The sequence below is a fragment of the Meriones unguiculatus genome, chromosome 9 (assembly GCF_030254825.1).
Source record: "Meriones unguiculatus strain TT.TT164.6M chromosome 9, Bangor_MerUng_6.1, whole genome shotgun sequence".
NCBI lineage: Eukaryota > Metazoa > Chordata > Mammalia > Rodentia > Muridae > Meriones > Meriones unguiculatus.
In genome coordinates, this window is record NC_083357.1 from 71,812,316 (window position 1) to 71,830,405 (window position 18,090).

Sequence of the window (18,090 nt, forward strand, 5' to 3'; positions counted from 1 at the left end):
GAGATAGGCATGCAGTTTTTTCATAGTTAATGGATTCACTCCTTCTCACTGACATTTACTCCAGTGTGTCTAAATTATAAGGTTGCTGGATTATATTCGGTTTTGTGGAGAGACAGCTTCATAAATAAATTGTAATTCCATAGTATGTAATAGGGTGTTGGAGATGTAAGCAGAGTGCATACTGGACAAAGTAAACTACTCCCTGCAGAACATGACACAGGGAAGGGTGGGTTTATGGGTTGAAAAGACAGAAAAGAGAGGGGAAAATAATGCAGTTAAGTATGAAGAGTTTTACAGGACTGCTGTCCTTGAGGAACTGGGATACCTATATCCTGCTATAGCTTATGAACACAGGGTGAGGGCTGAGTAGCTACTGTGCCGTTCACTTAAACAAAAGGTGTTCTGAAACGCAGCCTCAGTTGGGAAAGCTTGGTGGCCTTGTCTCTGTTGGCTCAGCCTCACTTAGAATGTGCTTCTAAGTATAAAATGTGTACTGAGCTTCAGACTCTCTGCATGAAAGTAAATAAATGTCAGTTTCTTGTAGGCTTTGATCTTTCACCAAACCTACTTTATTTAGGGTTCCCAAATGCTTCTACTTCCCTTCCACCCACTGACCAGAGGTTGGGGAAAAAGAAGGTTATTAGGTAAAGGGGGTTGTAGACCTTTTTTGAAGTAGTTCTTTGGGATGAGTCCACTCTTCATTGTGTGGATTCCAGCAGTCCAGTCTAAGGCCATCACCAAGCAGCAACACGAATCAGCATGACTCAGAAGATTGGCACAAGTCAGCGAGACTCAGTTCGATTGCCCCGAGAAGTTCTCTGAAACACCTCTCTCTGCGAAGTCAAGCAGGAAGATCAGCACAGTGATGTCCATCCAAAAAGCGATGTCTCACTGTCCGTGGGCTTCTATGTATCTCCTCTCAGAGTCCACCCATGAATGTTCTCAGCTGGTCAAAGTCACACCTCCTGCAAGGAGAGAGCTCATAGCAGAACATCACATGTCCTCTCACAAGCCAGCTTCCAGCAAAAACATCACATGACTTAACCGAGTCTTCAAAGAAACCAGAAACTTCCGCTTCAGTTTCTACTGGATTACATATTGGAATGACAGATTTGAGTTAAATGGAATATATTAACATTTACTCTTACCTGCTTTATTTTCTTTCTCATGTGATAGTAAAGAACTGTAAGGTTGCCAGTTTGTTGCATGTTTCTGTTAGAGAGGGCAGCCTTCTTGATTCAAATTGAATGCAATACAGTTGAGCTAGTTCAGTGAGGGACGCAGTCAAGCTTGAGTACGCAGGGAGTTAATACTTTAGTGAATCTACAGAACCTTTCAAATATAGTAGTTAACTTGTGTTTTATTCTCTAACAGAGGCTTGTTATTTTTCAGAATTCTGACACAGCAAATAAATTAGCATTGAGAGCAAAATTGACGCTTGAATGTAGTGAGTGAGAATAAGCATTTCTCAGTGATAAAGGCATAAATGTGGCCTAGGAAATGTCTTAAATGTGTAGTCACATTTAAGAATAGGTTAAGTTGTTTATGGTAATAGGAAAATGTCTCTTAGAGTTTAGAGACCTTCTCTGGATGGTCCCTTTGTTTACACAGAACCTTTCTTCAGGACAAATGGACAAGTGGTCTAGGTTTACTTCTATATATTGAGGTTTTTTTCTTTAGTTTCTATTATGGTAAAAGAGATACAAGATTTGTCATTTGAACTTGTATATTTCGTTTTGTGGGGTTTCTTGGTTGCTTTTGAGACAGCTCTGATACTGTAAGTCAGAGTGGCCTCAAAACTCACAGTCCTGCTTCCAAACCTTAACTCCTCAAGTGCCACCATGGCCAGCTTTGTTAAGTGAAGTGAAGTTAGTTTAGCTGCTTTAAGCTATTATTTTTATGAACATTTCTTGTTCATACAATGAACATTTCAGAGGTTTTTTTTTTTTTTTTAAATTTGTCAGTTGCTTTAAATTTCTGCTTTAGACTTAATATTATTATGGGTCAGTTTAATTTGGCTATTATTTAAATTACTCTTTATGGTTTTGCCATGTAGGTGAAGCTCAAGATGATGGCCAACATCTAGCCTATTCCCTGTGCATTATTCTGACATCACAATATGCTATACTACATCTTTTCCTATTCTTAGTTGCCAAGCTTTGTCCTGTTATGAATCAAAACTTGTTTCTAGTATGTGCATTGTGTCTGGGAGAGGTTTCTTCCAGAATGCATACTTCATTACGAGTTTTGTCCTACAGTTGTCTCCCTGTCTTTCTTACTGCCATTCCAGCCATGTGCTTTGTTCCTTTTCTATCCGTGTCTTGATATTTCTGACTAGATGAGGAAAGACTGACTGTGGCTAAAGAAGGGATTGGGTCCATAGCTGCTGCAGTAAGCAGGACTCTTGCAGTGGAACGCTTTCGGTAGAAGGTAGCAATTATTGACCATATCCTGAGCAAGCCTCATGACCTTGCTTTCAATCTGTAATAGTAAGTAAAGTACCTGTTCCCTTGTGCCAAGTTACGGTAAAACCAAGTGGGGAAGTACTAGTAAGAATTCTTTAGAAAAAGTAAGACTGTAAGTGCAAAATAGAAAGTGGGATGATACTAACTTAACAGTTTAGGAAGCTAATTGCTGTGGGGGGTAAACTATCAAATGAAAGGTTTACTGAAAAGGAAAGATTGAAAAAGGAGGCTAGGTACAAAAGTGTAAGCAGAGATATAAACATGTTACCTGGTAGAACTTTTATACCAAACAGTACAGGAGTAATTATGATATTATTTTCATCATACATAGTTGTTTTTTTTTTTTTTTTAATAAGAAAAACTACATGATTGCATGCTACCATGCATTTGCCGTACTTGTGAATCCTATCCAGATTCAGAAAGGTCAAGAATAGATATCTTGTCTCTTCTTGATGCATGAACCTTAGCAAAGGGCTGAAAGAATGTAGATTGGAATCATGTGAAGGCTTATCTATTCACATGTCTCAAAGCTGGTATTAGTCATTTGGAAGCCTCAGTTTTCCATATGGGTTTACTTATATGAATAGTTTGGGCTTCCTCTCACCTGTTGCTGGATACCAAGGGTGGATAAATTGTTACACACGTTACCTTTGCATAACAAAGAAGAACAAATGTGCATGTGGCTTGGTTCCTGTTACTATAAAATGGTATCAAAAACCAAAATCTGGGTGGTAGAATGTCTTAGCTAACAGAATATAAAAATATGTGTTATGCCAACTAGTATTATATTATATTATATTATATTATATTATTTCTAGTGACCTCCTGTTTTATGTTGAATTAACTCTGTGTTTTTGCTGATGTCTTCAACTTTAATCTACCACCATTATCGTACTTCTCTAAATCTACATGTTCCATGTTCTTAGCTTGTGAGCCATCTTTATATTGGACACAGAAGTCTTTTTTTTTTCATTCTTACTTTGTTGAGATACAATTTGAAAACAATAAAACACACCTATTCCAATTCCAATATATAGTCTGCTTCCTGACACATGTACACATCACATGTACATATTATTCTCAACAAGGTGTTACACTACAATCAAGATTCAACATACTTCTGTGAACTCAAAATATGTCTCCATTCCCTGCTCTAAACCCAGTCTTGAAGTGTCCGTATCTGTCATTTGATTAGAATCCTGTAATATATCTTTCTGTCTTGATTCTTTCAGTGTAACCAATTAATTAATACTTTTAGGTTGCAACCACTTTGTTGTATCCATACTTTGCTGTTCTTCTTGCATAGTAGTCTGTGATACAGCACAATTTAGATGATGTATATCAGGGCTTCTGGGTTTTTGCTTACTTAGGTAGAATTTAAGAATGAGGGTCTAAGACTACATGGGCAGGCCAGAATGCATTTTTTGAGGGTTAATGGTGTTACACATCTTTTAATATTCTTTGGCTATTTGTTTAACACATACACACATTTTATTGTCTCTGTTCTTGTGTTTTTGTTGGTGTATTTTCTTCATATGTTAGGGTCTTTGTTTTATTACACATTTATAATTTATAGAGTCTGCATACCAGTCCTTTGTGAAATATATATGTTGCAAATGTGTTTTCTCAATGTGTGGCTCTCCTTGTAACTTATCTTACTTTTTTTAACACCTACCTCCTCAGTAGTCTCTGGTAGTTCCTCTGTTGCATACATTTTCTTTTCTGCACTTTGACATTACCCAGAAGTTCTGGTCTCTCTTACTGTTATGCGAATACATTGTATACTTAAAGGTTTACTATTGTTATATTAGAGGTTTTTTTAAAAATTTTTATTTATTTGTTACATATATTCACTTTGTATCCCAGCTATAGCCCCTCCTTCATCCCACAATCCCTCCCCTCTCTCTTCTCCTCCCATGCCCCTTCCTCAGTCCGCTGATGGGGACGTCCTCCTTCCTTTCTACCTAGCCTATGAGGTCTCACCAGGACCGGCTGCATTGTCTTCCTCTGGGGCCTGGTAAGGCTGCACCCCTCTCAGGGAGGTGATCAAAGAACCAGCCACTGAGTTCATGTCAGAGACAGCCTCTGTTCCCCTTACTAGGGAGCCCATTTGGAGACTGAGCTGCCATTGGCTACATCTGTGCAGGGGGTCTAGGTTATCACCATGATAGTCCTTGGTTGGAGTATCAGTCATCATGAAATTTGTAGTCACAGTTTTTAAGGCCTTTTACTAAATGTGATCAGGAAGTATGTATTTTCTTTTAAAAACAAACCAGTTCTAATCATTCAGATATAGTATTTCAGGGCTTTTACAGTTGTATTTTTTGTGCAGAAAATTCTAGTCCCTCTCATCATCTTACACATTTTATATTATATTTAGTGGTTTCACAGCAACAATTAACATTATTATTACTAGCAGGGTGTTACAGTTTCCATGTAAAATGTCCTGTATAGGCTCATGTGTTTGAAAACTTCATCCTCAGCTGAAGGCAGTTTGGTGGGTTGTAGGGCTGTTTGGCTTTTTGACATTGCAACTCAACATTTACGAAGTTCATCCAGAACTAGGCAATTGAATTACAAAAACAAAACAAGCAACAAACAAAAAAAAAACTCTTACAATGTTTTAATTAAGTTTGAGGGGGCTAGGGGCTTGTTGTTATGTAGCCCAGGCTACCCTGAACTTTAGCTCCTCCAGCCTACGCAGGGGTGCAATTAAGAGCACTATGGTTTTAGATTGTGTCATTTTCACTTTCTAGCTTTCTTTGGGCTTCCTGTATACCGCAAGTTGGATGCTTCCTGATTGGGGAACTGAGTGGTGGAATTTCATGGGAGGAAGTGGGTCACTGTGGATGGGCTTTATGGGTTCCAGCCCATCCCTGCTTCCTGTCTGGTTTCTGCTTCCTGATCCATGCTAGGATTGCTGTTCTTTCTTTGTTGGTGTGGGCTGTTCCCTCGAAATATCAACCAAAATAAACTCAAGCATTTAGTTGGGTTTTGTCCAGTCTTTGTCATAGAAATGAGAGAATAACTAATGCGTAGGTTTTTGAAAAGTTAAATATCTTCCTAGTTCTTAGGATATACCTTGTTTGGGATATGTCTATTAAATCTGGCCATTAGGGATTTAAGTAGCTACTATATTTTAAGCAGTCAAGTTATTATATGCATGAATTAATTTGTGATACTCTAATTGATATATAGGAATTTCTTTTTAATTTTGTAAACATAGGAAATATGTGATTTTAAAAGTTTGCCTTAAAAAGTCTGGCTTCCATCTTTTTGATTGCCCTGCCTTGTTCCTCATAGACCATTTTTATTTTTCTTTCTGTTTTTATCTGTATTTATGTGCATTTGTATGTATGTACACGTTAAATGTATATGTTCATAGACGTATGTGTATACACTTAAGTTTGTGAGTAATGTTTTTCTTACATAAAAGATGCTCTTATATTTCACTTGACGTTTTAAACTTTTTTTTTTGCAGGGGATCATTCCCTAACAATATTGAGAGACTTCTAAGGCTTTTTTGTAGTTAATGTAGTGTTTCATGACTTTACCATGCATTGTTCAACCAGTCTTCTGTGCATAGGAATTTAGGTTATTTCCATGTTGTTCCTGCTGTAGAGCTGTGGTGAATGACTGTGTACTTTTTCTTTAAGTGTGTCTTAGAGCAAGATATATCTCAGGAAGTAGGTCTGCTGTGCCAGCAGGTCATTGCCAGTCTGGCTAAGGTGCCTTGTGTTGTTGCTGGTGTGTATGGTGGCTGTTTGTTTTCCTTTGCTTCTTTGGTGTGTATTGCCATAATTTTTTTTCCAGCAAGAAAAGGGAATTGATGGTGTGCCAGTTTAGTTTTCATTTATATTTCTCCTACAAAGTTTAAGTATCCATATGTATCTTAGTGTGGGATTTTTCTGTGAACTCTTGATATCTCTTTCTGTTGTCGCTACCCCGTGATGGTCTCATCTCTCTTTTTCAGTCCCCACATTTTAGGGATAAAAAATGGATATGACTCATCTGAAAATGCTGGAGTCCAGAAGTGTTTTAAATTTTAGCTTTTTTCCTCTCCAGACTTTAGGATTTTTACTTTTACATAGTAAGCTATCTTGAGGATAGCAACCCTATTTCAATGTGAAATTTGTGTTTCATGTAATGTGTACATGAAGCTTGAGTATAATTCACTGGTTTTGTGCACCTGTTTTTAGTGGAACTTTTTATGAGGACAGCTGTAGGTTTCCACACGGCTTGGGCTTGTACTGCTGCTCAGAAACTCAGATTTGGAGCATTTCAGATGCTGGAGTTCTGAATTAGGGATGCTCGGCTTGTTGATGACATTCAAGTCTAATAATTTTCATTGCTCTTCAAAAAAGTCTCTGCTTTAGTTCCAGTCTTGAGCTGTTGTCTTGGCTTCCCTTAATGTAATAATCTCTTTCTTCCCTCAGTTGGATTTTGGCTAATGTTTAATCATAGCAACAGAAAACTAACTAGAACAGCATATTAGTATAGAAAATGGTAGAGTAGTGGAAGTGTGAAGATCACGAAATACAAATCTTTGATAAACACAAGTTTTTTCTGGCTTTTTGGTGTCTCTGGCTTTTGGTGTGAAAGAAAAAGGTATTGAAGGAATTTAGTAACGATGTTGAAATATTTAAAGAGTCAGCATGTGGAAGAAGAAGTGCTCAATCTGTTTTGTATAATTCTAGCAATTAGAAGTAGTCCTAATCAATAGAATCTTGAGAGATAAAGATTAAGAATAAGCCTGGTGGTACACGCCTGTAATCCCAGTACACAGGGAGGCAGAAGCAGGTGGATCTTTGTGAGTTTGAGGCCACTCTGGTTTGCAGAGTGAGTCCAGGACAGCCAAAGCTACACAGGGAAATCCTGTCTTGAAAAACAAAAAAGATTAAGAATGAATTTTCCAGTGATTAGAACCCTCTAGAAATGAGAGTGGAAGGTTATACAGAAGGGAGTTACCACTGGAAACCTTGGGAGCTAATTTTTTCCTTGTTAAAATTTCTAATAAAGGACTTCTGTAATTATATAGTGTTATAAGACATTTTCTACTGTAAAATTGGATTTGGATTTTATATTCCTTACAAAGACAGACCACTTTATTTGGCTACTTATTCACTTATAATATTGGTTGTCAATTATTAGTCTCAATATTTTTTTATTTCAAATTCTTTAAAATGTCTCCTTACTATGTAAGATAAGACTTAGGATGAACATAATCTGCCCCACAAGTAAACATTCAAGAAAAGTGAATATAACTGAAAGTTATACTCCACAGACTTTGTATCTCTGAAGTGGAAGAAAAGTAAAACATTTTCCCAAGTTACGCATGGACTTATTAGGCATCACAACTTGCTCTTAATTTAAATGATTCAGTTGTAAACCTTACTCAGTTGATAAATTCTTAGGGTTTGATATAAAAATATTAGCATGTTTGAAATTTTTAATAATATTCTTTGAGAATTTCATGTAATGTATTTTGATTATGTTCATCCTCCTTCCCTCAATTTCCAGACCCACCCCACTACACCTGACCTCTGTATCCACTCAAGTTAGTATGTTCTTGTTTTTATCTCCCCCACCACTACCCCAGCTCTCTCTCTCTCTGTCTTAAACCTAGCCAGTTTGTATTTGTTGTTGCTGCATCAAGGTCACACCATTAAAGAAAACTGGCTTGCTCTCTCCCATCAGAATCAAATGCCAGTAGTTTCTCAGTGAAGGCTAGGACTTCACAGCCCCCTCCCCAGTCCCTATGGGATTTTGTCTGGATTGAGCTTGTACAGGTCTTATGCATGCTGTGGAATTGTTCATACATGCAACTGTCCTGTTGTCTCAGAAAATACTGTTTGATTGAAGCTGTCCAGCACCTCTGGCTCTTACAGTTATTACCCTGTTGCTGAGGACCCTGAGACTTGAGGGGAGATAGGAGGGGATGGAGATATATGTATATCATCATCCATCCATCCATCTATCCCATTTAGGGCAGAGCACTTTGAAGTCTGTTATTTTCTGTGCTCAAATCAGTTGTGGATCTCTTGTTAATTTCCAGGTACTGCAAGAAAAAGCTTCTCTGTGCAGTTTAGAAATGCACAGATGTGTGGATGTAATAAATCATTAGTTATTTTAATGCTATATCCACTTAGCAGAGTAATAGTAGTAGATTCTCCCTAGGGCATATGACCTATCTAGCTGCTGATTGTTGGCCTTATTGGTAGTCCTAGACTGTGGATTCCATAACTCTAGTCACTAGTAGGTATATCTTGGTAGGCAAATCATTATTGTAGGCGACAGGGTGCACAGCTGGGTGAGACTGATGATTACTTTTCTCCAGTAATGTGCATAGCATTTTCCAGCACTATGAAAGCTAACCATTGGCAATGAAGCTTTCAGTCTAGTACTAGCTAGATTTCTTCATGTTCTATGACTCAGGTTTGCGGTGTCTTTAGCAAAATAATGTTATTTTCAAGTTCTGATCAGGGTAACCAATAACAATGACAATAGCTTTCACACTTTTAAAACTCCTAAATAATCCAGTCTTAAGTGTTGGGCCTAAAATACTGTAGTTGCTTAACAGAATTCCAATGTGAATGTGTTCTGGGATGGCTAACTTTAGAATACACAATAAAATAATAAAAAGGTCATGCTTCTAATTAATATCTTTGAGATTAAAAGATATCAAACTATTCTATTGAAATTCAGGAAGCTAAAAGACTGCTACACACGTGATAAAGGAGTGATGTGCCTAAAAGTTAACAGCCCAATAAGCAGAGAAAATGGGGAAATAGGGTACTCTCAATGTGTTAGATAGGGTTGCTACTGCTGTTATGAAGCTCCATTACCAAAAGCAACTTGGGGAGAGAGGGTTTACTTGCCTTACACATCCACAGTCACAGTTCATTAAGGGAAATCAAGGCAGGAACTCAAACAGAGCAGGAGCCTGGAGGCAGAAGCTGGTCAAAGGCCATGCAAGGGCGCTGCTTACTAGGTTGTTCCCTATGGCTTGCCCAGCCTGCTTTCTTATAGAACCCAGGACCACCAGCCCCGGGGTAGCCCCACTTATAATGAGCTGGGCCCTTCCTCATCAGTCACTGGTTAAGAAAATGCCCTACAGGCTTGCTTGCAGCCTAATCTTATGGAGGCATTTTCTCATTGAGGCTCTCTCTTCTCAGATGACCCTTAACTTGTGTCAGGTTGACATAAAGCTAGCCTACACACTTGTAAATGAACTAAAGCCTTAAGTGTTATCAAGATAATGTCCTGTATTATGATTTTAAGTGGGTTGGTTACCATATATTAGGAAAATAATTAACCTTCTAACTTGAAATTCATGTTGAAGCCTGAGTGCAGACTGTATGACAGATAATAATAGATGTTCTATGTGATCTCTGGCCAGAGTCAGAGTTGTACAGAAAACCGTGGACAAGTCAAGATTAGACAGTTTTTAAAAGTGTGAACTATTTGTGTAACTGGTGAACTGTATTGTTCCATAGTCTGTTACGTACAGATAGAGATTATGCTGAGTATGTTGCTCCTCCAGCACTACTGCTCTGAAACCCTTGTTATTTATTTAGTTGCTGGGTTTTGTGTGTGCCACAAAAAGCTAGTTATATTCAGTATTTTGGAGGTAGTTTCTTGTAAATTATTTTCAGTATGGCCATGTGCTGCGTATTTGTTTTTGGTTTAATTCACAGACTCTTCAGAAGTTGCTTTGGACATAGACGAGTTCTTCACTGGTGTTCTGCAGCCTGTAGCTTATCTTTTACTACTTGGTGGGTTCTTTTTTCTTCCACCCTTTTCCACCCCCTTTCTTCTACCCTTTAAACGCATAAGAGAAAAAAGATGGAGAGGAAAGGAAAGAGACCCCTGAATAAAGTCAGGGGCCGGAACTGGGGCAACATTAGACTATTTCCTGCTGATTATGGGAATCAGGTTCTTTGAGGCAAGTCTGATCTTTGAAATCAGGATATCTAATTTCATCTTCTTGTTTCTTCTTTGCACACAACTACAAATTAAGATGACCAGTAACCAGCCAATAACACTGCTTCTTGGGGGCCCTAGCATTTACATATCCTCTGAAAAGTGCCCAGAATTCCAAACATCACACAATTGCAGAAACTATCTGCAGTTGACAAAATCATGCCTCTGCTAGAGCAAGAGGCAAATCATAGTCAGCTCTTATGAAGAAGTCCCATGTCCCCATGCCTGGGATTAAAATAAAAATATATTCTTAAAATATTTGTGTTCATTTTTATAAAAGATTTATTTATTTATTTACTTTATGCATATGAGTGCTCTATTTGCATGTACACCTGCATACCAGAAGAGGGCTTCAGATCGCGTTACAGGTGGTTGTGAGCCATATGGTCACTGGGAATTGAACCCAGGACTTCTGGAAGAGCAGGTAGTGCTCTTAACTGCTGAACCAGCCTTCAGTCCCAATATTCGTGCTTTTTAAAGAAACTAAAATTTCAAAATTCTCACTGTAGCAGCCTTCACTTCACGCTATAGTAATTGTCTTCCTTTTTTTCCCCCTCCCTTTTGCCATCTTCTTGATCTTTTGTAAATTTTCCATTATACATTTTGTGCTTACATAGTTTTTTGTAATGTTTATAAGTGAGACCTAAATGTGTACAATATATAGGGACTCTTTGAAAAGAAAACTTTAAAGAAAAATTAATTTGTGTTTCAGGCAATCAAGTTTTATGGCTAGAAGTACTCAGAAGTTTGAGCACTTAATCTGATATTCATAGTTAGTATTTAGATTATGTCTAAAAGTGCTAAGTTCACTGTGAGGGGCTTTGATTATTTTCTCACTACCTAGTAAAATATGGCTTGGAATCTTCTAAAACAAGGTATTCAGTTGAATTACTTTATAAATTGAATTACTGTTTTCCAGTTTGGAGTATAAGTTATTATTAAACTCGGAATAACATCTAAACCCTAGTATTTTATAGTATTTTAGGTACAGTATTAATGATTAATACATTAATTGTGTTAAATAACATTTGCTTTAACCAAAATTGGTTTTTTAAAAGCATTTATAAAATTATTAAAATGACTTTGAATGCATCCTTTGGTATATAGGAAAATAGCTGTTCTTTTAGGGCATAAGTTTTAGATGCTTATTTTCAGAGTTTGCTTAGTAGTTTAGCCTTTTAAAATTGGATTTCATATATGGTCACTTAACTAATCTTTCTGTGTACTGTATCCATTTTTAAACTGTTTTTTACCCAGTAGATTTTCACATAGAAGCTTAGTATGGAGTAGAATATCAAAGCATTGGGTTATGTTGCATTTTTAAAATATCTGAGCTACTTCTTACATTTACCATATTACTGTTTTTTAGTAAATAAATACTTTCATGTAGCTGTACTAGAACTTGCAGATGAATGACATTTCAAATCTTCCTCCCCCAGAAGCAAAGCTGAATGAAATGGACATACTGTATACTCAATAATGACCTCATAATGTCTTAAACATATGCTAACCAGAATGTGTATATATATATGTACTTTTTAGAAAGAATCTTCAAGAGGGAGACATAGAGACAAGGAAGACATAAAAATTGTTAAGGAGAGAACTCCAGAAAGTGAAGAAGAAAATGTAGAGTGGGAAACGAACAGAGATGGTGAGTTTGCAAATCCTTGCATAGCTAATAGAATTTTAATTATTCACTTAGCCTCTGTGGGTTTTGAGATACCTTTCAACTGTGATCTTCATGTTGCTTCAGAATCCTGTTGTAGTTGACTAATGAGTTAATATATTGAAGGATTTATTTCTCTTTTATTCTGTGTAAGAGGTCTTTCTCTTACTCTATAAATTCAATGTATCCCATTGAATTTGAAACCTGGCTTTCTTCTTTCTCATCAGTTTAGTGCATTTATTATGATATGCTCCCGTCTAAACCTTTCATTTTTCTTGTATGTATAAGCGGCAAGGGTGTTGAATGTAGGCTCATATATTTGAATACTTGGTCCCCAGTTGGTGGAACTATTTGCGAATTAGGAAATGTGGCTGTGTTGGAGGAAGTACTGTGTCACTGGGAGTAGGCTTTGAAGTTTCAAAAGCCCATGCCATTCCTAATATCTGTCCTTCTTGCCTCTGAATAAGAATGTAAACTTTGAGCTACTGCTCCAGTGCCATGCCGCACCTACTGCCTGCTGCCATGTTGTTTCCTCCATGGTTGTTGGTTTTTTTCTTGTTTCCTAATTCTTTCCTTATTTGTTCATCATGTAGAACCACTTTTTTTTTTTTTTAAATCATTACAGGAGAAGAAAATGCATGAAGGTACTTCGGTAATTTTGTAGGCAGATTCATTGTTCGAAAATAAAGTATAAAACCCCAAAGCCACAAAGATTTGAATACATAAAAGTTAAAAATGGTTTAACTGAAGAAATTAAAGGTAGAAGTTACTTACATCAGAAGAAAAAACTTGCCATATGTCAGCATTAGTAAAGATACCATATAAACATGAACTGTCACAGATACGTAAGAAGATACTTCTGTTAAAAAACTCATGACATTCTAAATAGGTAATGCCTAAGAACTAAAAATGGCTAAAAAGTGTTCAACTTCATTGCAGAGAAAGGCTCACACGAACAAAGAATTGTCTACCCATCAGTATCATAGAAATGAAAATACTAATGTTTGTAAACTACCAATGGTAGTTTTCATTGGTAAAGTTGTTTGAGTTCAGTTTGGCCAAAGTAAAAACAGAAATTATATTTTGATTCTGGAGAACTAGTTTGAGAAAGTTCATAGAGAAATACTTGCACTCCTGAATCAAGGCAGTTACCATGTAGCCATGTGTATATAACAGCAAGGCTGACCACGTGAGCCGTGTGTACTTAGCATATAACAGCAAGGCTGACCATGTGAGCCGTGTGTACTTAGCTTATGAAATGCTTTACAAATACTAAAGTGCAGATAGTTGAGCTATGTGTATGACATGAAGAGACCTTGTGTATATGGCAGTGTTTGTAGTTTGTTAGGGGTTTTGTTCATTTCTTTGTTTTGATACAGGATCTCCTTGTGTAGTTCAACCTGCCTTCAAACTCATAACCTTTGCGCCTCAGCCTTCCCAGTGCTGGTATGAAAGGTGCGAGCCAGTATGCCTAGCAATTCCATCACTTAAAATAAGAGTTTTACGTTTGCAACACTAAGCTGCTCTTTGCATTGTCGATGCTGTGAGGGTGGCAATTGAGGAGAATAAAGGGAACTTCGTATTTCTCTTTGTACTCGTATTTACTTGAGACTTTTAAGTAAAGCCAGGCCTGTGATGCACACCTGTAATCCCAGCATTCTGGAAGGCAGAGGCAGATGGATCTCTGTGAGTTTGAGGCCAGCCTGGTCTCCAAAGCAAGTCCAGGACACCCGAGGCTACACAGAGAAACCGTGTTTCGAAACAAAAACAAAAGAGTTTAAGTGAGAATGTGTAAAAAAAATTCTCAAAATATTTAGTTTTCAATCCTTATTTATATTCTTCAAGACCTGTTTTGCTTTATTAAAGTGTATAAATGTTCTTAAGACTTGTACCCATACTAGTAAATTAGTTTATAGGATAGATGTACTGACTTCCATTCTAACACTAGATCTTACCTACAGTTGTGCCAAACAATGCTGCAATTAAAAATGTTTTATAACTCCCTTAGAAGGCATATTATATAATTTACGCCTTTTTCTTTTTGTTTCTGTGAATTGCTTTGTTCATGTCCTTTATCTGTTCTTCCATTAATTAATAAGAATCTAGTTAATGTTAGCCTTTCTTTACTGGCATCTATTTCTTGTTATATATTTTAACTTTTTCTGCTATTAAATATACCATTGTCATCATGTATTTTTCCAATTCCTAGAAATCATACTCCATGCTCAGGTAATGAACATACAGTTACTGGCCCTACCCCAAGCTAGAATGAACAGTTGGCATTGTAATGCATTTGAATTGTGTGCAGCAATCATATCCATTTTCTTATATTTAAAGTAATCAAATGGTCTGGGCGGTGGTGGCATGCACCTTTAATCCCAGCACTAATGAGGCAGAGGCAGGCGTATCTCTGTGAGTTCAAGGCCAGTCTGGTCTACAGAGTGAGTTTCAAGACAGCCAGGGCTTCATAGAGGAACCCTGTCTCAAGAAAAAAAAAAAGTAATCAGGTGGGATTAGGTTTAGTAATTTTTTTTTAAAGTTCATTTTATTTATTTACCTCTGTGAGACAAATGGTCTAAAGTGCTACAGGTGTAGTGAAAGAACATTGGCAGTGGCCAAGCCAAGTGCAGTCAAGGGTTAGCCTGGAAGTCAATGGATTCCTTCCTCCAGGTTTCTTGGGTGAGGGGTTGAGTGCCAGTAGCTACTTAGAATGGCTGTGCCCTGCAAGAAAAGATCTTTGTGTGACTCCCCATCTTCCTTCCTTCCTTCCTTCCTTCCTTCCTTCCTTCCTTCCTTCCTTCCTTCCTTCCTTCCTTTCTTCCTTTCTCTTTCTATCTCCCTGCCACACCTACAAAAAACACACTTATATTCCACTCATAGTCTTTTCATCAGAAACAACTAGACATGAAAGATAGCATCAGATTTATTGAATGAGTGGTTGATTCTGATCTAAAGAGATAATTTAAGTCAACTGAAATGAAAATGCTCAAACATCTTACAGTTAGCATACGTTGGTGTTAAAATTAGTTAACTTTCCTTTTAGATACAAATCATTTGTCTCAATAAAAAGGACAGATTTGGAGAACTAATGTTCCAAATGCCTGCTGGCTTAAGGGTACCTTAGAAAAGAGTATACGGCAAGGCTGTAGGTCTCTTACCCTGTGTGAACTATGGACGGCTTTGGTGTCCTCAGTGTATAGTTGAGTGCTTTGACTGTGACTTTTGTTTTGCTTTTTAACTATTTTTTTTCCAGTGGTATGGCCATAGGCAATCCAAATGCTCCATCAGTACTTACCCCAGCTTGAATTGTAGCTATTAGAAATCTCTTGTAACAAAACCCAAGTATGTGATAACCGTAAGTCACTGTCAGAAAATATAGAAACCTTATTATTAGATTTTCAGAAGGAATTCAGTTCTTCACAGAAGATTATTCTAATGAAAGAATACATTGTTGAAATTTCTATGGATATTAGCTGGAAAATCTAAGTCTGTACATAATTATGTTTAACAAATAATGGAATTTGTTTTTTAAAGACTCTGACAATGGAGATATTAATTATGATTATGTTCATGAGTTATCACTGGAAATGAAGCGTCAGAAAATACAGCGAGAATTAATGAAGTTGGAACAAGAAAACATGGATAAGAGAGAAGAAATTATCATTCAAAAGGAGGTATGTGTGTCGAAGTGAACATATATTAAATAGACATGGATATTGGCCACAGAAGTCAGCTCCGTGCTGTATCTTAGCCCATACTAGGACAGTGACAAACTGACAGCTCCCCACATATCAGCTACACCATAAAAAATTAATCATTTCAATCTTTACATGGCTTTTAAGTTCAAGTGTTTTTGCTGTTAAACCAAACTGACACTCCCATTGCCTGATATGAAATGGGTTCTATTCGTGTCAGGCCCACGATATTTCTAGATTGCCCTGTCCGCTTTTCTAAGGTATGGAAGTGGAATTCATTTGGAAATAATTTCTGATTTTCCTAGGAAATTTTGAAAAATTGTAACTTTAAAGTGCTTTCTTGGTATCTGCATGTGTTTGGGCCATTTAGCTAATGTAAGTTGAAAGTGTGGGTTGTGGAGCTGGACTCGTAGCAATGGTGGGACTGCTCTGGCTTTTAAGTTTTACTCCGTTTTTATTTCCTCATGAGTTCCTGAATTGGCTTACCACATTACTTTGACAGGTTTCCCCAGAAGTGGTTAGAGCAAAGTTGTCTCCATCGCCCTCTCTGAGAAAGTCCAGTAAATCACCAAAGCGAAAGTCCAGCCCTAAGACCTCTTCAGCTGGCAAGAAAGAGCGGAAGGCTGCGGTGGTGGCTTCTCCACTGTTGGACCAGCAGAGGTCAGTAGGGTTATCTCAGCAACAGCCCTGCTGAACTTGATGCTGGAAGGTGGCTGATACCATAGGCTCACCTTTCCTCCCCAGAGTTAAGCACAGGCTGTGAGCATCCGCATCACACCCACTCGCGAGAGTTTTCTATTTCTTGGACTTTGTGTAATGTGTATGCTTATCTTTTTAATACTTTAGCCAATGTGTATCGTTTTTACAAAGTCAATACTATTTTTATGCATTGAATTGGAACATAAATATATTCTGCAATACATTTCTTTGTTCAGGTAGTTTTTTTTTTTTAACATGTTTTAACTTTTACTGTGTATACTATATACTTATCTTTCTGTTGTCCAACATATTGCTTTTTAGTTTTTAAGCATGATAAATTATATACAGGGAGTATTCTACTTATTTCTTTTACATGTCAAGTTATTAGATGCTTTAAAGTCTGTAGCCAGCAGTATATGTATTGATTAGAATTACAGTCATCAGCTAAAGAAATAACAATAGGAATGATGAAATATAATTGCATTAAGGAGCATAAGGAACAAGACAGGAGACATTTAAATGTCTCTCTGTTATATATGTTTTAATTAAGGTACATATACTAATTTTTATTTTTTTAACTAAAAACTTACTGTAATGTTGATAGATTATTTGGCAAATCTTCTGTAGCTGAATTCACAATAAAGCTTGGTTTCAGACCCCAGGTGCAGTGTTTGCCTTTGTAGTGTGCCCACCTCTGAACAAGCGTGCATGTTTTCACTCACCCACACCTCAGCCCATGCTCTTTGTAGATGCTGTAAGAGGAATCTAAAATGAACAATTCCATTTAATTTTTATGCTGTTGAAAAGCTGTTTTTTTTCTTTCTTCTCAAAATGAAACTCATTCTTTTAAGAATGACATTTATGGTTTGACCTTTTCTGTCTTGTCAATATTTTTATTTAATGTCCTGTCTGCCTACTTCTATATTTAGTCCTGCAGGCTTTAGCTTAAATTCTAAATTTCCTGTTAGGTTTCCCTATTTTTCCCCTGTCAGAATTTGTATAGATTTCTCTTCATCCTAATTGCCGTCTGCCTTCTATCTCAAGCGTGGCATGTATGTTTTAGAACCTTTACATCGAAGCTTGAAAATTAGAATCTTGATGGTTCATTGTTCCATCTTTCCACAGCTCTTCCAACAAGTGCTCTTGAATGAAGGGGTGTGAAAGAGGCTGACACTTAGATTGGTGTCCGCTATCCTGACTTGCTCTTCTTGCCTAACTTGCCTAACTATATAGCTTGTCCTCAGTCCATCCATTTGTCCAACAAATCATATCACCCAATCAGCCTTTATTTTCTTACTTTCTGTTTATGCATTCTTTGAAATGTATTTTCTTCATTGAGTTTTTAATAACTATTTAGATATAGAGGGTTAATTTTAATCTGTTTTAAATACAATCTTTTACTATTTATTATTAGCTCATCCTTTGATTTATTGATTTAAAATTTATCACATTTAATTGCTCTATACACTATATTCCAATATGTTGCTGACCTTAAGATGTACCTTTAAACTATTGAGTGAAGGTCCTGTAAAGCAGCACTTTTTCTTTTTTAATTTGAGACAGTCTGATGTAGCTTAGGCTC

The 18,090-nt window shown here is 37.0% G+C and overlaps 1 protein-coding gene across 7 annotated transcripts in view; it reads left to right on the top strand.

The window, feature by feature from the left end:
* Positions 1-18,090, top strand: part of Zc3h13 (zinc finger CCCH-type containing 13) — a 66,903-nt gene that overhangs the window by 14,304 nt on the left and 34,509 nt on the right. For all 7 annotated transcript variants that reach the window (XM_060391458.1, XM_060391459.1, XM_060391456.1 and 4 more), the window contains 3 exons: positions 11,991-12,099; positions 15,649-15,788; positions 16,312-16,469. In XM_060391458.1, the coding sequence (XP_060247441.1) occupies positions 11,991-12,099; positions 15,649-15,788; positions 16,312-16,469 (407 nt within the window). The remainder of the gene's footprint in view (positions 1-11,990; positions 12,100-15,648; positions 15,789-16,311; positions 16,470-18,090) is intronic.